The sequence below is a fragment of the Parathielavia appendiculata genome, assembly GCF_033297405.1.
Source record: "Parathielavia appendiculata strain CBS 731.68 unplaced genomic scaffold N657scaffold_2, whole genome shotgun sequence".
Taxonomy (NCBI): Eukaryota; Fungi; Ascomycota; class Sordariomycetes; order Sordariales; family Chaetomiaceae; genus Parathielavia; species Parathielavia appendiculata.
The window spans coordinates 550337-571536 of NW_026944221.1; the positions used below are offsets into that span (position 1 = coordinate 550337).

Here is a 21200-nt window from a genome sequence, read left to right on the forward strand (position 1 = left end):
TGCAGCATCAAAGAGCTAATTAGTTGAACCTAACGAGGAGACTGGGATCCTTGTCATGACGTTTCGGTTGCTGGGTTATAGATCTTTACTTGCTTTGGTAAAGTGGTACGGTACCTGCAAGCAGTGTACAATTCGGGTAACGTTACTTACACCGAGGTAACATGGTCCAAGAAAGCGCAAGCAGTCGCCCGGTATTGTATGTACTTTATATATACATATATATATACAGAAGTTTAACAGACTCAGCATGAGTTGATTTTCTTTGCGTTTGCGCCGACCTCTTTGCCGGATTGCGGACGATTGCAGCCCAGAAGTGGTCATTGGATGCATAGAAGTGGTAGTTGACATGGCTTGCGGTCAAGTGCGAGAGCAAGAAAGTTATCGCACGTACTGCGGATTCGATAAATGATGGGCGCCGCTTGTCTGAAAGTAAGAAATATGCCTTCTCTACATCATTTTCCTGGTCGTCAACGGCCAGCGTCTGAGACCGGTTGGCATCGACGCAGGTCGGGGCAACCCGCGCTTGGACTGGTAATGCCTCGCGTGGAAGGCAGTTTCTTGTTCAGTTATTGAACCTTAGGATACCAGACACACACAGCCGCCCTTGCAAAAGTGTAACGACTTTTGAGGCCTTTCTTTAAGCGGTGCTGCGGAAAGTATGTCGTGTGAGCCTCGTGTGGCTGCGCAAGCTCCTACGCAATGGGGGGCGATGGCGTTGATGCCAAGAATTAGTACGTTGGGCTCCTTTGAGAGAGCAAGGATGATGACAGGGGTCACAGCTAGCATGGTGCGGGGCGAGTCGGCATGTCCATTCCATGGAAGCTGGAAGCTGCCTGGTCGGCCAACCACGCAACACTGCCCGGCAACTCTCGATGTCCCACCTCCATCTTCCATATACGACCAAGTCATTACGTTCGTAATACATCGGCTCCTTACCTTGACGCTGACGCAGCCTCCGACCTGCAACTTCGAAGACCAAGATTCAATAATTCCTTCTCCTTCACCAACGCGCGCCTTGCTCTTTTGAACCCGAACCTTCAATTCCCACACGTCTTGCGTGAGCGGGGAACAAGCGAACCGGCTGCGTGAGACACCACACACGTCAGCGCTGCGGAAGAAGCCAACACCTAACACGCCGTCTTCCCAGACTGCGGGCTCGCGACGTGATTCCTTCAACTGCGACTCGAGAGGCACAACCACCCATCCATCACCATGTTTCGAGCGGCCGCGGCCGGGCCCTACGATGAGGCCATCAGTATGTGCCCCCCATACACATGTCCCGCATTTGGAGGTGGTGTGCTGACCAACGGCCTCCATTTCTAGACAAGGCGACCGACGAAAACCTCACGTCGGAAGACTGGGGCGCCATTATGGAGATTTGCGATCGGGTCTCCGGTGACCAGAACGGGCCCAAGGAGTCGGTCCAGAGCCTGATCAAGCGCCTGGCCCATCGCAACGCCAATGTCCAACTGTACACGCTTGAGGTGGGCTTTGACGCATTCGTTCTTCATCAGCGCCCCATACTGACATCCCACAGGTCGCCAATGCACTCTCACAAAATTGCGGCAAGAACATGCACCGCGAACTGTCGAGCCGCGCATTCACCGATGCCCTCCTCAAGCTCGCGAATGATCGCAACACCCACAACCAGGTCAAGGTCAAGATCCTCGAGCGCATGAAGGACTGGTCAGACATGTTCAAGTCGGACCCGGACCTCGGCATCATGTACGACGCCTACTACCGCCTTAAGCAGAGCAACCCGACCCTCCAGCCTCCGAGCGCCCCGCAAAAGAACAGCCTCACCGACCTGGACCGCCAGAAGGAGGAAGAAGAGCTGCAGATGGCGCTCAAATTGAGTTTGCAAGAGGAGGAGCGGAAGAGAAAGCCCGTCGAGGCGGCGGCCGGGTCATCCGGGGCAGGCACGTCGATTGGCGCTGGAGCCGCGGGCCAGCAACAAGCTGCGCCAATCCAGCCAGTGCCGTCCGGTACAACTGCCGCAACTGTGTCGCGCGTCAGAGCCTTGTACGACTTCGTCCCGACGGAGCCGGGTGAGTTGGAGTTCAAGAAGGGCGACGTCATTGCAGTCCTGGAGAGTGTCTACAAGGATTGGTGGCGTGGCTCGCTCAAGGGGAAAACGGGCATCTTCCCGCTCAATTACGTGGAGAAATTGACAGACCCGACCCCTGAAGAGCTGCAGCGCGAAGCCCAGATGGAGGCTGAGGTGTTTGCCGAGATAAAGAACGTCGAGAAGCTGTTGACCTTGTTGAGTGCAAGCAACACGGCGCCGAGGGAGGAAGATAACGAGGAGATCTCGGTACGCCTTCCCACCGGCTTTTCTCTCTTGGTGTTTTCAGTGCTGACTTCGGACAGAAACTCTACCACCAGACCTTAGCGATCCGACCGAAGCTTATCAAGTTGATTGAGAAGTACTCTCAAAAGAAAGGTATTTGCCCTCCTATCTATTCGTAGTGCCATGCTAACCCCATACAGACGACTTCACTCAGCTGAATGAGAAGTTCATCAAAGCCAGAAGAGACTACGAAGCTCTACTAGAGTCGTCCATGTCACACCCGCCAGGACCAACTTATCACCAATACGCCATGCGCCCACCGATTCCCCAGAGCTACCCGCCCGCAAGCCAGGGTTACGGAGCCACGCCTCAACCGCAGGATCCCCAGCGGTTCTACACCCCGGCGCCTGCTCTAGGTACGCCTTCGGCTCAGCTGAATTAGATGTAGCTAGAGCATAGCTGATTGTATTTGTTGGTAGAACCGCCCCAGCAATATCCACCATCCTCCCCCACCCCTAATACCTTCCAGCGGCTTCCAGCCGGTGCCGTCCCTGCTCCGTTCTACGTAGCAGGTGCCGAGGTTCCGTCCCAACCGAACCAACCATTAGCGCCAACGCCGCAGCCGCAGCCCCCGCAGTCGCAGTACGCCCAGCGTCCGCCGGAACAGCGGCTGCCCTCGAGCGGCAAGCAGCCGGCGCCACTGCAGACGTCCGCGTCGCCACCGCCTGCGAATCAGTACGCCTCCTACCCGGCCCCACAGACCTCTGCGCGTCCCCAGAGCACCTATGGCGGTCCCCAAGAACTCTCCACCTCAGTCTATGACTCGCCCATCGCCCCGCAAAACGCAAACCCGGCCGCGCCGTTCTCCTCCTCCGTCTACTCCACACCAGACGAAGACCCTTACGCCGCCGCCGCAGCCTCCAACGCGAACGCCCCAAGCGCCCCCACAGCCCCTCCTCCGTCAGTCTCAGCCCCGTCGGTGCCAAGTCCAGACCACGGGCGGTCCGCGTACGGCCATGGCCCAACGCCCGGACCGGGTCAGTACGCCCCCTACCACGCCGCTCCCCATCACCCCCCGCCTCAACAACAGCCCTCCACTCAATCGGGCGGCGGCCCGTACAGTGGCGCGGGGTATGAACCCGACAGTCCCCACGCGCCGCAGCAGGCATCTTCTCGTCCTGCGGAGGGGATGTCATCGCCGCCTCCGTCATTGCAGCCCGGCGGCGGTGGCGGTGGCGCGGCGTTTGATGCTCGTCAGACGCTACCGAGTAGGGTCACTCAAGGGGGCGCGGGCGGACCGCAGTACAAGGCTTATGTACCGCCGGGCCCGACCGGGTCTGCGCCGCCGGTTGGTGGTGGTGAGGGGGGTGTGGCCGGTGGTGGGGTGTCGAGTGCGCCGCCGGCTGCCGCCGCGGAGGGGTACTATCGGACTGCTGCTTATTAGGTTTTGACTTATCTGGTTGGTAGTAAGGGATTGTATAAAGGGATTGGTCGGGTGGAAGGGGTTTGTCTGTTTCGTCCATGACAGCGGACGTTACTCCTGCCGATGTCTGTCTGGGCGTGTTTCAGTTGATTTCTTTGAGAAAGGGGCAAGGGGGAGGGCTAGGTCGTCTATTGGCTATGAACAGGCCAGGACGCTACTTTGTTTGACAGATTACCATTACACTACCGCGGCGGTGATGTGCGGGCCTGAGCTGTTGTTTTGGAGTGGATCCTGAGTTGGGCCAACGCTAACTTACTCTTTGATTTCTTTTTCCGGAGGCAGGGCCATGCGTCAACCTTACTTGCTCAGGGTAACCGCAGAGATGACATGACATGATCGTTACTGACGTTCACATATTTTTTACAATGGCCCGCCTGGGGGAAGGGAGGCAGCTAGTGTGGCAAGATGTGGGAGTGTTACCATTGCTAACATCGTCGGCGTGATGGCGTGGATTGAACATCGATATCTGTTATGCTTATGTTCCACATGGTTTTCAATAATATGTTTGTCCACATCGGTCTCTTGCATCGCTACCTATTCAGCTCGGTAAGGCGGCCCTGGTATGATCCCTTTTAGATGCTGAAGGTTTTTTAAACAAGCGTCTTAGTCCTCTAAGTAAACTCCTCAATTGTCACCCCCTGTCAGTCATTCATGGCAGCGACTCCATCACCGAGAACCCAGCGGCCCAGATCAATCCCTCGGTGTTCCCGCAAGTGAACAGTCGTATGCAGATAATTGCCATGCCATATCGGTCCTATGTCGACCCTCAAAAGACCCCGGGTTATAGGACCTTCTAACACAGCGCTAATCTCATCAAACCGTTCAACATGATTTGCCAACTACGCAGCTCAATGCTAGAAAGCAAAGATGTGGACCAAGGGAAACTGTTTTGTGCAACCACGAGCGGCCCATCCCCAGTGAGACGATGTTGGGCTCATCTACGCCAGCATCGTCTATGTCATGCTCTCTGAACTGAGAGTGACATTTGAAAAGCGTCCTCCGTCGTGTCCTCTGGGTCGTGTTGCGAGGGGTACTCCGTACTTCGGGTGAGGACCTCCATTCGCACTGCGCTGTGCGTACAAGAATGTTGCGCGACTCATAGCACATTATTGCTTTGCTGCACACCTCTTGGGTTGGACCGGCATGGCACGGTGTTCCATCCGCATGGCGGGGCGTCCCCTCGACGGCTCGGACCTCCTTCCTCTTTTTGGAGGGCTCAAAAGATCAGCCAAGGACGATAGGTCTACCGACCTTCTCTCAGCCAAGGACGATAGGTCTACCGACCTTCTCTCAGCCAAGGACGATACGTCTACCGACCTTCTCTCAACCAAGGCCCTGATTCGCAACCATCCTCCCCAGTGGCGTCCTATCTCTCGGCTTTTCCATCATATCCGCGTAGCCCTCCAGGCCAGCCGCAATGATGCGTACACTCTCAAAGATGTGCGCGCCTTTGAACGTCTCGGCCCATAACCGAATGACTGCGCAGGCCAGCCGCCTGAGCTTGATGGGATCAGTCGCAGACAGATCCACAGACCGAGACGGGTGGTGGCCGTGGCCGTGGGCGCCAGACGAGCCCGCCAGCGATGGGTCGATCGGCACGGCAAACTCAGTCTCGTCCAGCATGCGGCGGACCATTTCGAGGAGATTCCTTTCTTCGGTTGATGGAGGCGGTTCGGCCGGGCCGATTGCTGAAAGGGTGAGAAGCCACTTGGAAAGGAGGACGGCACACTCAAGATTGCACACTGGGATAATGTCAGGCCACGAGTCGAGGACTTCCGAGGGTGTGGACTCGTCGGAGAGACTTACAAGAATGCTGCATGCTCCACTCCAGTGACTTGGTTTTGGCCACATAATTCACCCCCATCTTGACAAGCATGGACAGCGCGTGGATGGCTTGGACCACGGCACGGCAGAGGCGGGCACTCCGTACAAGAAGAGGCGCGTCGCTGAACGCCTGTGCGATCATGACGTGGTCCCGTGTCTCGAGACTTCGGCTTGGACTCAAATCGGTATGCAGCCTGATGTAGGCAAGCCTGTGGAGGGCGGTCGAGTTGAAAGCTACCGCGCCTTCCGAGTAGCCTTCTCCGGCGCCCTGGGCCGCCATCTCGCTAGCCTGGAGCTGGCGATGCTGCTCGAAGCCAAGACTCCATGCGCGCAGAGCCTGGTTGATGTCTTCCACGTCCTCCATCTTCAACCCCCTCTGTACGCCGAAAGGCGACATCATGGAGAATGAAGTTTGCTTCAGCAAGAAGATGTGCTGGATCAAGGCGTGTATGAGAATGTAGTTGCCAAGCGATGTAAGGGGTGTCGGCAGGGGTTGTGATGGGCGACTCAACAGGCGCGCGAAGGCCTCATGAAGCGAAATATCCATGTTGGCACAAGCCTGCCGGGCTTCTTGCCACTGCCAGGCATTCTCAGCCCTCCACAGCCGCGATGGGTTGGGCAAGTACAGGTGTACCTCTGATGTCAGGAGCAGGGGCGGGGTGTTGTATGCGATACTGCAGAGGTTAAAGAAGCAGTATGCAACAAGCTTAGTCCGTGTACTCGCTTCCAGTCGAACCCATGTCTCCCAATCCGTCGTTTGCTGATTGGCCTCGGCGACAAGGCCCTCTTCACGGAGCAAGAGCGCGAGCAGGCTCTGCAAGGACAATGCCTCGTGAAGAATCGCCTTCGCACCCCACAGCCCAACGGCGAAGAGTAGGAGGAGGGCCTGGATGGTCTCTAGCCGTGACTGAGGTGTGTTTGGGGAACTGTGAGCGTCAGTACCGCACTCGTGACAGTAAAGGTAGCGAGCCTTGGCCGGGAGTCTTACTATGGTTCCCGATGAGTGTCCTGGGTCATGGGCCGATCCTGGTGAACGGAAGGAAACGAATGTCGGAAGCCAGAGCTTGGAGACGGACGAGTGGAATGCGGGCTGTAGGCAGCCGGCGTGGGCAGCAACCCATGGACTTCATGACTATGTCTGCGACGTATCTGTTCGAGGGCCACGGCTTTCGCAGCATACCATAACGCATGGCCGCGGTTCGTCTCGAAGCGGTACTGCGCTCCGACGGCTAGTATTGCCAGCAACAGCTCCGGCGACAAATCAGTGGGAGACAATGTGGGCAGGTGGAGGAAAGGAAGGTTTTCATGAAAGCCGCTGATATAGCCCTCAAAAAACCTATTCGAGGTGTGCCGCGAAGGGAAGACGAAGTCATTGGGAAGGGCCGACGAGAACTCATCCAGCCGGCTCCGAATTACTGTATGGTCTGCTGCTGATATTCTCCAGATTGGCCCTCGGAATCCATCTTCATGCATCCTCGAAGCCTCTCCGGATGGGTCTCGGAGATCAGGTTGCAGTGATGGGAGCCTGGAGGGGAAGGCCGAAGGTGGCTTGGACAGCCCCCGTCCGAGTTCCGCGCCGGCAGGGCGAGACCACAGGCCAAACCCCTGATCGGTCTCAAGCGAAGGCGGCAAAAAATGCGAAGAAGTAGTGGCAAAGTCGTCGAGAAAAAGGTTGTAGTCGTCAAAGGCAGGAGGTGGAGGTTGCGCAGCATAGCCTGGGGCCAAGACCCCAGGATCTTGATCTCGTGGCCGCTCCGCATACGACATTGTCCCGTGGTAGCCCTTGACGGGTGCCAGGTCCACCGGTTGTTGAGCAAGCCCTTGCATCATGGCTGCTTGAATGTTGTTGACCTCGCCGCCCGAGGCGAGGTGTGTCGCAGCGTCGGAGAGAAGATCGAGGTTACAGGCGGGCGCTCGTGTTGCAAGGCGCGTATCTGGAGGAAGCGACGACACTACTGGCGGCTGCACAGGTGCCGCCTGGTACTGGGAATGCACCGGGCGCGGCTTTTGCTGCAGATGGTGTTGCTGTTGCTGCTGTCCATGTTGGTGGTGTTGCATACCCAGCATCTCGGTGTCAACGCGAGTCTCGGTCGGGGCAGGCGCCATTCCTCCAGAGGAAGGCTTTCTCGGCCTGCTGCCATCCTTGTTGCTGCTGCCTTCATTGAGATGGACAAGCTTCTCGTGGCGGACAAGTAGGTCCCTGATGTCCATATAAGCATATGTTCATTACGGGAGGAGCTGTGATGTCGAATGAGTGAGGGGAAGGGCCAGAAGGTACCATGCCAGACCCGTGGCCCTTGATGGACGAGGGTGGATAGGGTAGTTGGTTGAGGACCGAAAGGTTCCAAGGAGGTGGAGTTGCGGGAGGTAAGGTGGGAGCATGGGGGCCACGGGACGCCAAGTTGGAGAGCTTGTGCGAGGCCGGGCCAGGCCAAGGCTCCGATCCCATGCGGAGGCAGAGAAAAAGCACAAGCAGGGCAGCAAACAGAACTCACTCACCGTCTCCCAAATGTCTTTCCGCAACGGGGCCAGTTACACGCAAAGGGCTTCTCCTTGGTATGGGTTCTCTCATGTCTCTGGACATGCTCCACACGCCTAATTTGAGAGAGCAATGTAAGCCAATATACTGTATAGAGGAGACGGATGGACACTGACCTGAAGCGCTTGCTGCAATATTTGCACGGGAGTGCCTTAGGTTTTTGCAGCCGCGTCTCCCCATTCTCATCGGCAGCATTGGACGGGGGAGACGCCTCGATAGACTGAAGTGGTAGCATCGTACAGTAAAGTGAATGCTGTCTAGGGCAGTTGGGGTATCGGAAACTGAGATTGTGCAGAATAGCGGAGGAACGGCCACGTCGGGGGCCCTTCAAGAGTGGGGGAAAGGAGAAGGAGGAGGTGTAAAGTCGGAGGAAAGGCAGCCAAATACTGCGGAGCAGGATATTGCGGGGGTTCTTGTCGGCGGGCAACAAATGGCCGAATGAACGCTAGGAGGTCATGCCCTCCCTGAACTCAACACTCGGCTCTGGGATGGTTGACCTTGTCTGCTCTTGTCGTCCGCCAGCAGGCTGAGTGTCTGTCGGCATGCACGCACGCATGTATGCACCCCTGCTTGCCGCCGGCGCATACACAAACAGCTACCACGCATTCGCCAGCGCTCACTTGCCGGTGCAATGCGCCGTCCACGAAGCTCAAAGAAAGATCGTCTGCACGTCCAGGTGCCAATGTCCCAGGGCAGGATGAGCGTCAACGTCAGTCAAGGACACTGCAGCCAACTGGCTCTTGAACACTCAACACAGGATGAATGCGTGCCCACACACATAGCACCGACAGCCAAGCGATGCTGGACGCGAAGCGGGGGAAGGGCTAGACAGGTGATGAGACACAAGCCGCTGGTGGCTGTGGGATGACAGTAAGACGCGGGAAGTACTTTCGTGGTTGTGGGCCAACACTCTGGTGAAAGCGGGTGCTCTGCGACTGAAGGAGTTTGGCGCTTGCAGCTGAACTGCAGTGGTTATGTCGATACCTTACGTCAAGAATGGGTGAATGCGGACATACACGCGCCGTGTGAGGAGAAAGTGGGAAGCCGAGACTGATGAAGTAATATCCAGCGCGGCGCGGTGAGTGAGGGTGAAAAGCGGAGAAAGGGCGACGAATTACAATCTGGGATCAGGAACAGGAAGAGAGCAGGCTCGGAGTCAAGGTTGAGGATGCGGAGTGCGTGCCATGTGCTGGCACGGTTGCAGAATGCAGGACGCAGAGGCGGGGAAGATGGAGGGAGCAGGGAACGGAAACGGGGAACCTGGAAAATCTCGGTAGTCGGAATGGGTGTGGAACAATGGGGGCAGGTACGATCATTGCTTCCATGCCTGGCCCGGCATTGGGTAACAGCCTGTGCCAGCGCATTGCAGAAGCTTTGATAAGAGATACCTTACGCGCCAATTTCCATACCGATCTCATCCATCTATACGGTTATTAGAGGTATTTCTTTCTTCTCCTGACATCTCAGGGACCTCTGTTGTCCATAAGGGTCGTGTGCTCCCTGCACCGGGGTGTATGTGGTGGTCTTTGCTTCGTTTGTCGAGGTTGTCTACTGTACCTAGCTTCCCGATTGGGTCATCAGCTCGTTTCTATCTCCGCACCGAATGTGGGGGCGGGGAACCTAGCGTTTCTTGGGCCCTGCCATTCCATCTTTCTTGGGGTGCTCTGCCTCGCCAACGAATGACCAAATGTTCAGACAACAAATTAGGAAGTGTTGTCAACAGACGGACCTCATCCTTTTTGCTTTGATGGCCGCCGGGCAACACTCCGCCCGATGCCTCCATGAACACCGCTGTTCCCCTTGAGGCCTTGGATCGGGAAGAACTATAAGCTGGGCACTGCATGTTACACCAGAGGCGGGGTGTGTTTCGAGCAATCCACAAAGATAGCATTCAAGGAACTGAACCGAGGGGACTGTGCAACGCTGCCTCGGAAGCACCATACCTAAGGAAGACACGAAGGACGGAACGGGATTGTGCTTCGCTGGAAAGACCCTCCCTCACCGCATTTATTTCTAACGGATGACGACCAGTGCGTGTGTCGGGATTGTCGATGCTCGGCAGCCATCAGACGTCTGCGCGAGTCAAGTGTGCTGTAACGTACGGGTACTGTATCACAGGCGTAGACTGTGGGGTGTGGAGGAGCCTCTTTTGGAGATCTGGGGAAGCTCAAGTGGCCCTTTGCTGTTTTGGAGCAGGCTCCGCAAGCTCTCGAACGCTGAGGGGCGGAATCCCACATTTTTCCAAGGTTGCTTATTCAACCGAATGTCCATTGGCGCCTCCCGTCTGAATCGCTGTCCTTCGATGCGCGATTTCTCCGGCCTGTATCCGTATTGTGCATCCATGATGTATTGGAACTGTTGACCCCGACTGCTCGGCCATGGATCCGAATCCGAGTCGATTGTCGACAGGTCACCGACTCTTCCGTCCAGGCAAGCAACAACTTCAACGACGCGCTGCTTGGTCTCCACGGAAGCATGTGCCTAGGACTGCTCCGTGTGGTGGAAGGAACAGTAGGCCAGGGACTACAAAGTGCCTATGTAAAGTATCTCGACACCTTCGGCTAAGCACCACTGAGCCCTGCCTGCTCCATCATCCTCACAACCAACTCCGGCCCGCCAACAAGCCAGACAATACACCCCATTAACTCACTGGCCACTTCGAGCCTCGACTGCCAGTTCTCTAACACCTTCGTTCATTTCAAACCAGGCAAAAATGATCAGCTCAGGATTAACCAGTTCCTAAGGTTGAGCTCACTGCGACTCTTCCACCCTGCTTCGCGAGAGCATCAGACTATGGACGCGCTACGTGCACTAAGACACGGGAAGATGGACTTCGAACCAATGGTCGCCGTCGGGAAGCAGTTTGATCCGGCCAGCCCCAATGACCCGCCGCATAAACCGGAGCTGGTGCTGCTTCTGTCATCCCGACAAGCACAAACATTGGCTTAAACGCGGTCCGCTCTTTGAAGACCCCCTCCCGATCTTGCCAGGATCAGATCAAAGTCGGCCCTTTGGAGAGTCATCAACAACCTGGCAAGGTTCGGTCATGTACTGAATTATCTCACAGCAACCAGATATGCAGTCTGTGATGATGGCCTGAAGATTCCGTTAAAATTCTGGTTTTCCCTGGGTTTCCTTCTCTTCCCTTTCCCTCCCCTTTGGACGACGACCAGGGGCAGGTCATGCAACACTTGAGCTGATTTCAAGAACACAGATTGCCGCTGGAGCTTTTAACCTTTCTGAGCTGAGGGACCTTGTTCCTTAATGGGACCGTCTAAAAGAGACATTTGCACATAAGGAACATTTTCTGCTCAACGATAGTGGCCGCAGTTTTCTGGTGAAACCGACCTGTTGGCCCTGAATCAAGTTCAAGAAAGATTGGAGGTGGTACGCCTGAGTTTGGAGTTTTGAGGGAGGTCGTGCAATGAGTGTTGCTGGGGCAAGATGTCACTGCAGCGCATCACGTCAGGCCAAGGGATGTTGCGACAGGAACGACTTGGAGCTACGGGACAGAAGCGATCCACCCTCCTTTCATGTGAATAAGATGTTAGCACTCTGTCAGCCATTCAGGATTTCTCCGACCCGCCCAGGTGTACGGATGGAGCGCTGTTGTGAGGGATGTCTGCACAAAGTCCCTTTGCACGCCGCCCAGCTTTAGAGGCCTGTTTGCAGTCACATCTATATGTGGCTGCCTGCCCAGACCTTTCAGCCCTGCAGCCATCTTCCACTCTTCATCATCTCACCACCATGCATCACCATCTCTGCCTGCATCCCACCACAAGCGCTCCAGATCAAGCCTGGCCGAGTGGCCGTCTGTATGCCCTAGGGCTTGCCCTGGTCTCTGGAACCGTTGAGAGATCTTGGAGCATCATTTAGCTGCCCGGCAGGTGCACTCACTAGCGAACCCGGAAATGTCCCGCACTTTCCTTGAATTCGGGCCTTGCGATGTGGCATCTCTTGTTCGAGCGTCCTTCGCTATCTTGTGGCGTAGGGAACGCAGTCAATCAGATGTCCCACTCAGATGAGCCAAGCAAGCCATTGGATGTCACAGCTGCGCGATCTGATCGGCGATTTGCGGCTTATGGGTCACCCGCCGGGGCGGGCGGGTAGCAGTAGCATCCGGCCATATTTCTCCTCCATTTACCTCCGGCACTCTCAGACAGCCCGGCGGCTTGGACGAATCAGATCTCACGACAAAATTCCAGGGGCGCAACTGACCCCTTCATATGGGACAACCTCTCATCATGCCCTGTCGTCGACCCCAGACTCCGCTTCTTGCCTCCATCCCCCTCTTGTCTTGTCATGGAGCCTGGCTAGAGCAGAAGCTCAAGCGAGAGAGTCGGCCCAGCAGATGCCACAGGTCTCTTCAGCTGCTCGTTGAGACACTCACCACAGCCAAGCAGGGGTGAGACATGCTCAAGTATGCATGTGGCAGACCGCCCTGATATCGCTGGGATCAAACATGGACAAGCCATGTTCATGCTGCGGACTGCTCCTGCTTGCACAGACGGACTTGTGACGTCAGGATTCAGCAATTAGGATGGTCGGGAGGGCAATGAGACGTGGGCATGATGGGTGGAATTCTGCCCTCTTTCCCTTCTGATATCCCTCCCTGACCAACAAGCCCCGTCATTCCAGAACTTTCATCACTCCCTCAGCCGAACGGCCAGAGATAACCGTCTTCCGGGTCCACCTACATCATTCAGACGCTACCCAACTCGGCGCAGGTTCTTCCTTCCGGGAGCATACGCCGAGAAAGCTGCCTAACACAATCGGCCCTTTGGCGGGCGCCGAGCGGCCGGGTGACATCCTCTGGTCGGTCAATTGCGGTTGACGTTGCTATTGATGGTTGCATCCAACGGCGAAAAACGGCAAACTACCACGGCGGGTACAGAGCATTACCTATACCTGTCCTGGTACTCACCTGTCACGTTTATGCGGCTCACGGAGTTGGGCTGGTAGCGCATTGGGTTCAAGAATAATTCGGCCGACGTTCCATTCCTTGAATCCCCTATCTCTCCCTTCCCTGGAATGCGCCCGTGGCGGTGTCTCTCGGGTAACGGCTTGCGTCTTGTGAAGAATGGAACATCGGGCTGCGACTATATAACCGGGCACCCTCCTCCATTCGGGCTGACCTCAGGTTCTGTCCTCCTCCAACGCACTGGACGGGCTTGTTTTAGGTAACTTGCCAGGCTTCGTTTCATCCCCTCCAGGTTGGCTACATAGCCGCCAGTTCGCCGCGTCATGCGCTTCGTCTCAGCTTTACTGGCTGCTGCCAGTCTGGTGGCGGCCGTGAAGGGACATTGGCTTGGGGACATTCCCCGTAAGAAAACCTGAAGGCTGTCTGGTTTTGGATGTCGTATTGCTAACTTTCTTGATAGATCAAGGTTTTGCGCCCTTTGCTGGCGCCAACTATCCGGTATTCCGCAATGTGAAAGACTATGGGGCAAGGGGTGAGTTATCCACTCAGCCCTAAGCGGACCCTGGGGAAGGTTGGTTGTTGAGGAGAGCACGTGGGTTTGACATGGTACTAGGTGACGGCGTCACGGACGACACGACGGCCATAAACGCTGCCATCAATGCTGGAAACCCTTGTAACAAGGGCTGCGTAAGTTGAGATGTACGACACCATACGCTGCGGTACGCTGCTGACGTTCTAAGGCATCGACAACCATGACCCCGGCCGTCGTCTACTTTCCTGCGGGCACCTACCTCATCTCGTCCTCCATCTTCCCAGCCTACTTCACTCAGCTCATCGGCGATGCTGCGGCTCCGCCCACCCTCAAAGCGACGCCAAACTTTGCCGGGTTTGGTCTCATCGACGGCAATCCGTACTACACCCCTGTGCTTAACTGGAAGGCTGTGAATGTCTTCTTCCGGCAGGTGCGCAACTTTGTCATTGACACAACGGCCATTCCGCCTGGGACAGCCGCCACGGGTATGCACTGGCCGACATCTCAGGCGACCAGTCTGCAGAACCTCGTATTCAACATGCCCGCAACCCCTGATGTCGTCCACGTCGGCCTGTTCATGGAAGAGGGAAGCGGAGGCTTCATGACTGATCTGACCTTCAATGGAGGCGCAACTGGTGCCAGCATGGGCAATCAGCAGTATACCATGCGGAACTTCAAGTTCAACAACTGCAAAACCGGTGAGTGTTCACCTTGCCCAAGATACGTCGCATACTAACAGGCATAGCCATCATCCAAATCTGGAATTGGGGTTGGACTTACAGCGGACTTTCCATCAACAACTGTCAGGTTGGCATCGACATGTCTGCAGGGGGTTCCAGCGCTGTCAATGTCGGCTCCGTTACGCTTTTGGACAGCGCCTTCACCAATGTGCCCGTTGCTATCCTTACCGCTTGGACCAGGGATTCCAATCCGGACACGGCTGGCAGCCTTGTTATGGAAAACATTGCGTTGAACAACGTCCCGATTGCAGTCAAAGGCCCTGGCGGAACTATGCTCGTTGGAACAGCCGGGTCCATGAACATCGAAGCGTGGGGCAGCGGCCACAGCTACACGCCCTCGGGCCCGGTCGAGTTCGCTGGGGCGGTCACTCCCAACCCACGCCCTGCGGTGCTACTCTCCAACGGGCGGTACTACACACGCTCCAAGCCGCAGTACGAGAACCTGCCGGCATCCTCCTTCCTCTCGGTGCGCTCGGCTGGCGCCAAAGGTGACGCATCCACCGACGACACTGCGGCGCTCCAGAACGCCATCAACACAGCGGTCGCGCAGAATAAGATCCTCTTCCTTGACTACGGCCTGTACCGCGTGACGAGCACGATCCTCATCCCGCCCGGGGCCAAGATCGTGGGTGAGTCGTTTCCCGTCATCCTGTCGTCGGGCGCCTTCTTCAACGACGTCAACAACCCGAAGCCCGTGGTCCAGGTGGGCAGCACCTCGGGCCAAGCCGGGTACGTCGAGCTGAGCGACTTTGTCGTCTCGACGCAGGGCGTGCAGGCGGGCGCGGTGTGCATTGAGTGGAATCTGGCCACCAGCGGGACGCCCAGCGGCATGTGGGATGTTCACGTGCGCATCGGCGGCTTCACGGGCACGCAGCAGCAGGTGGCGCAGTGTCTCAAGACGCCGGGCAACCCAACGGTCAACCCCAACTGCCTGGTTGCCTTCATGGCGATGCACGTCACCACGGCGGCCAGCAATTTATACATGGAGAATGTGTGGTTGTGGTAAGTTTCAGTGGGAAAAGAAGGTGGCACAGGAATGGGGTCGCTGACCTGACGCAGGACTGCCGATCATGATATTGATGACCAGCCGAACACGCAGATTACCGTCTATAGCGGGCGTGGTCTCTGTAAGTTTCACACGCCTGATATCCGAAGGTTTGAGGCTGACCGCCACGACAGATATCGAAGCCGAGAATGGTCCGTTCTGGCTCTGGGGCACCGGCTCTGAACACCACGTCCTGTATCAGTATCAGCTGGCGAACACACGCAACATCTTTATGGGCCAGATCCAGACCGAGACGCCGTACTACCAGCCCACGCCGAACGCCCTCGTGCCGTTCAAGCCCGTCGCCGCGATCAATGATCCCGACTTCACCGCTTCGTGTGCCGGCGTGGAGGGCAACTGCGCGGCAGCATGGGGCCTGCGCGTCATCGACTCGCGCGACGTGTTGGTGTACGGCGCCGGGCTGTACTCGTTCTTCACCGACTACAGCACGGCATGCTCGACCTTCTCGGCGGGCCAGACGTGCCAGCAGCGCATCACGTCGATCGAGGGCTCGGCGAGCAACGTGAACATCTACAACCTCAACACGGTTGGGACGAGGGAAATGCTCACACGGAACGGGGCGCGGATTGCGTGGTTTGCGGATAACGTGAACACGTTCGCGTCGAATCTGGCCGTTTACAAGAGTGGTTGAGGGAGGCAGTGTGTTTCAACAAACGGCGAGCGTAGTTGGGTAGCTGATTTCCGCGTCATAGAGGATCATGACTGTTTACCCCTCCAAGGAATAGCCAACATCTTTCCCCTGGTTCTCCCTCCCCAGCTCAACCAACCTCTTACGCAACCCCTCGGCTGTCCTCCTTTCCTTCCCATCCCCCAGCACAGAGAAGTCACACCGATCCACCCACTCCCCAACGCCATGCTGCAGCACATTCCGCGCCCGCTCCTTGCTCCCTTTGGCGTGGCCCACCGACCCATGCAGCGTCATTCTCTCCCTCTCTCCGTAATAAACCCCGCGGTGCAGGATATTATTATCATAGAAAACGCAGTCCCCCGCCTTCAGCCTCACCACCACCTGGCCCGGCATATTGTCCTCGTACGGATCCGCGTTTCTCTCCGCCTCGGTCCGTGCTCGCGCGTGGCTCCCCGGCACGACGATGAGGCTGTCGTCGTCAAACAGCGGCAGATTCCACTGTGTGTGTACGTACGCCTGCCGCCCGGATTCCGTCTTGAGCCGCGCCAGCTCTTCTTCCGGCGTCGCGGTCGGCGGGATGTCATCCCGGTGCCAGCGCAGCGCAAACGGTTTCTCCGCTCCCGGGCCGGACGGTCGAACCAGCATGTTGAGCAGTTCCATCATCATGCCGCCACTCCTGTCGTCGCCGTCGTCATCCCCATCCCCATGCCCATCTCCATTTACATTCCCATCAGAAACCTGAAGCAACTCCCCCGCCACAGCCAGCAGGCGCGGGTGGAAATACAGCCGCACAAACTCGTCCCGGTCCTCCCTGGCGCACGGCAGGTCTGGGTGCAGCAGGTGCTGCACGCCCCAGATGCCGGCCTCGCCGCGTGCCACGAGCGAGGCGTCCCAGGGCGGGAACTGCTTGCCGACGGTGCGGACGTGCGGCCAGGCGCCCGTGCGGGCTGTCGTTGTTAGGCGGGCGGCGGCGCCGCGGAGGGAGGCGAGTTCCTCCGGTGAGAGGAGGGAGGAGAGGATCACGAAGCCGTCGCGGCGGAGGCGGGTGAGGAGGGGGTGTGGGTCGGTGGTGATGGTGGTGGTGGTGGTTGTCATTATGAAGGGGCGTTGGGATAAGAGGTAGGGTGGGTTAGTGAGTGGTAGTGAAGGGAGGTTGTGGTGTTAATGGTGGTTGTAAATAGGAAGGGTAAGTGTGGGATTGGGTGTTTAAGTACTGCCGAAGCTCAAGTCAACGTGCGAGCGTACAAATATGCAACATAAGGTACAGTATTAAGACCCAACTTTACTTGCAGTTGGAGTCGGAGAGGGCTCGGAATGGCACTGTGGGGTAGTGGTTGTCGAGCCGTGCGGGGACGGACCCGAAGGTGTGGAATAAGGGGCAGCGCCGGGTGGTCTGAATACCGGCCGCTTACTCTCGGGTACAACGTTGCTTCCGTATGATCCTCAGGCTTGTGCGGACTCTGCATTGAATCGCCTTCATTGTTTTCTCGTTCATTTACACCGCGGCTTATAAGGACGTATCCAAGATAGCATAGTAGTGTCGTCGAGTCAAGGAATTTGCAGCTAAAGGCTTGGAATGTATGCAGTCCGAGGCTCTCATACAGTACCAATACGGGGGAAAAGAGTGCACCTATCCTCGAGAGAAGTGGACAGTTTGAGCACTGTGGTAAACTCTCGATACCTACCGGGCTCCCACTAATACCTGCCGCAGTCGATGACATAATCGTGCACCTTGGATAACCAAGCAGGAGTCTCCATTGACGAGAATGGATCACGTGGGTTCGCGACGCTGAAAGCACCAATTGTTCCATCCTACGCGTCTCCTCTTGACGTTAGGGCATCAATCCACATCGAAGGCATCAATCTCGTCTCTCATTATTCAGCTGAATTATAAGTGTGATATAACTCCGGGATTTCCAAGATGCCGGGACGCAAGCGCAAATCCGCACCAGCCGCACCCGAGGCGCCCCCGTCTCGCAGGCGATCACGGCGCATCAGCGAGTCGGGCGAGAAGAGCAGTTACTTTAAGGCCGATTCACCGTCTGAAACGGACGGAAACGTGACTGCGCCTAGGAAGGCTTCCGGCAGGGGTAGACCATCCAAAAAGTCCAAAGCCGAAACGGAGTCGGATGCCAACGAGGGCGACTACAACGACGAAAACGAAGCAGTTGAGAAGCCGAACCAAGGCAGTGATGACGAATTTGACGAGGACGCTCCTCCCAAAGTGACCGTCATTCCCCTTCCCAAGCTGCGCGATACGGGCGGCATTGAGTACGCAGACGACAGACTGCACCCAAACACGCTGGCCTTTCTCAAAGACCTCAAGGCGAACAACAAGCGGACATGGCTCAAGTGTAAGCCTCCCCCTCAACTGTGGCAATACACCGTCCTCAACTAAGGTGCGATGTCGCCACCCCCAGCCCACGACGCCGAGTACCGCCGCGCACTCAAGGACTGGGAATCCTACGTCACCACCTTAACCGACAAGATCATTGCCGCCGACCCGACCATCCCCGAGCTGCCCTTCAAAGACGTGAACTTCCGCATCTACCGCGACATTCGCTTCAGCAACGATCCCACACCGTACAAGGTATTCAACTCCCACTTTCCCTTCCCATCATTGACCCTTACTTGATCTCCACGTTTACCAAAACTTGATGACATGCCCGTGCTAACCGCAGAGGGGGGGGAAACACAGCCTCACTTCTCCGTCGCCTTCTCCCGCACAGGCCGCAAGGGCCCCTACGCATGCTACTACGTGCACGTCGAGCCCGGCGCCTGCTTCATCGGCGGCGGGCTTTGGCACCCCGACGGCGCGGCGCTCGCCAAGCTGCGCGCGAGCATCGACGAGCGGCCGGCGCGGTGGAGGCGGGTGTTGAATGAGCCCCGGTTTAAGGAGACTTTTCTGGGCATCTCGCCTGCCACTTCCTCTTCTTCTATTAAGCAGACGAAAGGGGGGAGAGGCAAGAGGGGGAATGTTGAAGCGGGGAAGGATGGTGAGGACGACGAGGAAGCGGCGTTGAGGGCGTTTGCGGATGGGAATAAAGAGGGGGCGTTGAAGACGCGGCCGAAGGGGTTTATACCGGAGCATAGAAATATGCAATTGTTGAAGCTGAGGAATTTCACCGTGGGGAGAAAGGTCGCGGATGCGCTGTTCACTGGGCAGAGAGGGCAAGAGGAGGTGGCGAGCGTGATTGGGGATATGGTCGGGTTTGTGAGTCTTGCTGTCCTTGGTCGAGAAATGTGCGTCTTTAGGATTGCTGACTTGCTTGAATCCCTAGATCACACATTTGAATCGGATCGTTATGCCGGATCCCGGGGATGATGAGTCGGGCGAGGACGAGGAGTAAAGGCTCTGGCGTAAGTATGGGCATGTATACGGGGGCTTGGAGTGCCGATCTTTGGTATACATTGGAAATATGTTAGGATACCCTCATTTTGACAACTGCTTTCATCCCGTCTTTCTTTAATGCCACATAGCGCCCGCACTCAGAGGTCAAGAAACGACTTCATCATTAACGGTGGGTATCGAGTATGGGATATCTTAAAGCCACGCCACGCTCCCGCAAAAACAAAGCACACCATGTGGTATCGTCGGTATCATTCCCGTTTCGGCACCATCGCCCTCCCAACACGACGCATCCCGCCTTCACTCGCCCTCTATATTGTCCTCTCGAAATCCCGTCGCACCGTTCATCTCGCCGGGTCACCGCGAGAAGCCATCCCGGCTGTCGTCGGTAGAGACTTTAGGCTGTCGGGGCCGAGGCAGCAGCGGCCGCAGCGGCCTCCTCCTTCTTCTCCTCGACAGCCGGAGCAGCCGCCTCAGGAGCAGGCGTGGCGTCCGGTACAACCGCCGCAGGAGCGGCCTCGGTGGCAGCCGTGGTAGAGGTGACAGCCGCCGCCGCAGCCGCAGTGGTGGCGGGAACGGTCTCGGGTGCCGGAGCGGCAGGAGTGGTCTCGGCGGGCGCAGCTGCTGCAGCTTTGAAACAGTTAGCATGTCTCCTAAATCGACAACAGAAACCCCTCCATTCTCAATGTTTCGGAACGTACCGGAAGCCGGAGTCTCCGCGGCCTTGGTCGGCTCGGCAGCTGAAGCCTCGGCGGTAGCAGGAGCAGTAGCGACCTCAGCTGCATCGCCGGTGTGTTAGCTCCGAAACTCTCTGATTCGGAAACGTGTTTATCGAAGGCGACTCACCGGCAGGGGCCTCGACGGGAGCCGCAGCAGGAGCCGTCTCGGTCTTGGTTGTCTCGGTCGCAGCAGCCGCGGTGGTAGCGGCAGCCGGAGCGGCAGCAGGAGCGGTCTCCTCGGCCTTCTTGGCCTTGCCCGTCTTCTCGCTGCGCTTCTTGAAGGCAGCCTTGAGCTTGCCCTTCAAGTTGTCGAAGGCGCCGAATGCTGGGCAGAAACAGAATCTTGTCAGCAGCCCATTTCTTGGCACTCATTGCGCGACCACATTTCGGCGACAGCCTCCCTCTTTCGCGACGCCGAGGCTGCCACCGTTCCTGTTACAGTATGCGCGGCACTCGCTGGCCTCGCCCGAACTTGTTCGACTCGACCGACCCGATGGCCTCGAGCGACCGCCGCACAAATCAAGACAAGCAGAAAGCAAAAACTTACGAATGCCAGGCATGTTTGTGGTGTTGCTGGGTAGTCCAAGCGTGCAACGTGGTCAAATAAAGGGAAACGGGGAGAATGGATGCGCCCAACGTCGCTGTCTTGTTCTTCCCACGCTTGCGGTTGGTGATTGAAACAAGTCGACGACGGTTCAAGCACGCAGGAGTGTGTGAATGGGAAGAAAAGAAGAAGAAAAGGAAGCTGGACCCGCGGCTGCGACAGATTATAACTTCCCAGCCAACGCCGAGCCGTGTGACAGATACCCGGGTCTCGAATTACAGGGCCCCCTCGTGCCGCATCCCAGCTGTGCTGCCCTCGCCCCCTGGCTTCTCCGCTTTCACCAACCCCGGGCACACACGAAACAAGTGTTGAGGCTTTGCTCAGGAACTGACCAAAGCTTCCTTCAAAGCTTCTGCTGGGGAGGTTGAGGCCAGCAAAAGTGCAAACACGAGCCTTTTCATCATGGCAAAACGGGGTTACTATCACGAGCTGTGCATTTCAAGGGGAAATGAGCAGGGATATCCGTTTGCAGTGGGTTCGGTTGAAGTTGGATCCGTTAATAATG

The 21200-nt window shown here is 57.0% G+C and overlaps 7 protein-coding genes across 7 annotated transcripts; 3 read left to right on the forward strand and 4 right to left on the reverse strand.

Annotated features, from left to right (window-relative positions):
* Positions 1-11: 11 nt before the first annotated feature.
* Positions 12-457, reverse strand: N657DRAFT_178022 (uncharacterized protein). The gene has a single exon (XM_062786108.1). The coding sequence runs from the start codon at positions 346-348 to the stop codon at positions 76-78; it is 273 nt and encodes a 90-aa protein (XP_062650621.1). The 5' UTR covers positions 349-457; the 3' UTR covers positions 12-75.
* Positions 458-1212: 755 nt separating this feature from the next.
* N657DRAFT_630796 (uncharacterized protein) lies at positions 1213-3734 on the forward strand (the record flags this gene model as incomplete). The annotated part of the gene is made up of 6 exons (XM_062791006.1): positions 1213-1255; positions 1324-1484; positions 1538-2314; positions 2371-2443; positions 2491-2706; positions 2770-3734. The coding sequence occupies 6 exons, from the start codon at positions 1213-1215 to the stop codon at positions 3732-3734; spliced, it is 2235 nt and encodes a 744-aa protein (XP_062650622.1).
* Positions 3735-5096: 1362 nt separating this feature from the next.
* On the reverse strand, positions 5097-7808 carry N657DRAFT_677572 (uncharacterized protein; the record flags this gene model as incomplete). The annotated part of the gene is made up of 3 exons (XM_062795998.1): positions 5097-5515; positions 5580-6523; positions 6586-7808. 3 exons carry the CDS (start codon positions 7806-7808, stop codon positions 5097-5099), a joined length of 2586 nt encoding a protein of 861 aa, XP_062650623.1.
* Positions 7809-13151: 5343 nt separating this feature from the next.
* Positions 13152-16347, forward strand: N657DRAFT_687247 (glycoside hydrolase family 55 protein). Its single transcript, XM_062796881.1, has 7 exons — positions 13152-13459; positions 13518-13589; positions 13671-13744; positions 13798-14287; positions 14335-15331; positions 15389-15456; positions 15509-16347. The coding sequence occupies exons 1-7, from the start codon at positions 13381-13383 to the stop codon at positions 16024-16026; spliced, it is 2298 nt and encodes a 765-aa protein (XP_062650624.1). The 5' UTR covers positions 13152-13380; the 3' UTR covers positions 16027-16347.
* Positions 15978-17304, reverse strand: N657DRAFT_640715 (uncharacterized protein). Its single transcript, XM_062792019.1, has one exon. It carries the CDS (start codon positions 17116-17118, stop codon positions 16102-16104), a length of 1017 nt encoding a protein of 338 aa, XP_062650625.1. The 5' UTR covers positions 17119-17304; the 3' UTR covers positions 15978-16101.
* A 179-nt stretch (positions 17305-17483) lies between these two features.
* Positions 17484-19499, forward strand: N657DRAFT_640716 (uncharacterized protein). Its single transcript, XM_062792020.1, has 4 exons — positions 17484-18377; positions 18444-18613; positions 18722-19237; positions 19305-19499. The coding sequence occupies exons 1-4, from the start codon at positions 17945-17947 to the stop codon at positions 19371-19373; spliced, it is 1188 nt and encodes a 395-aa protein (XP_062650626.1). The 5' UTR covers positions 17484-17944; the 3' UTR covers positions 19374-19499.
* N657DRAFT_640718 (uncharacterized protein) lies at positions 19419-21120 on the reverse strand. The gene is made up of 4 exons (XM_062792021.1): positions 20639-21120; positions 20219-20416; positions 20074-20151; positions 19419-20002 (listed from the first exon to the last, which is right to left on the reverse strand). The coding sequence occupies exons 1-4, from the start codon at positions 20649-20651 to the stop codon at positions 19770-19772; spliced, it is 522 nt and encodes a 173-aa protein (XP_062650627.1). The 5' UTR covers positions 20652-21120; the 3' UTR covers positions 19419-19769.
* Positions 21121-21200: the final 80 nt, after the last annotated feature.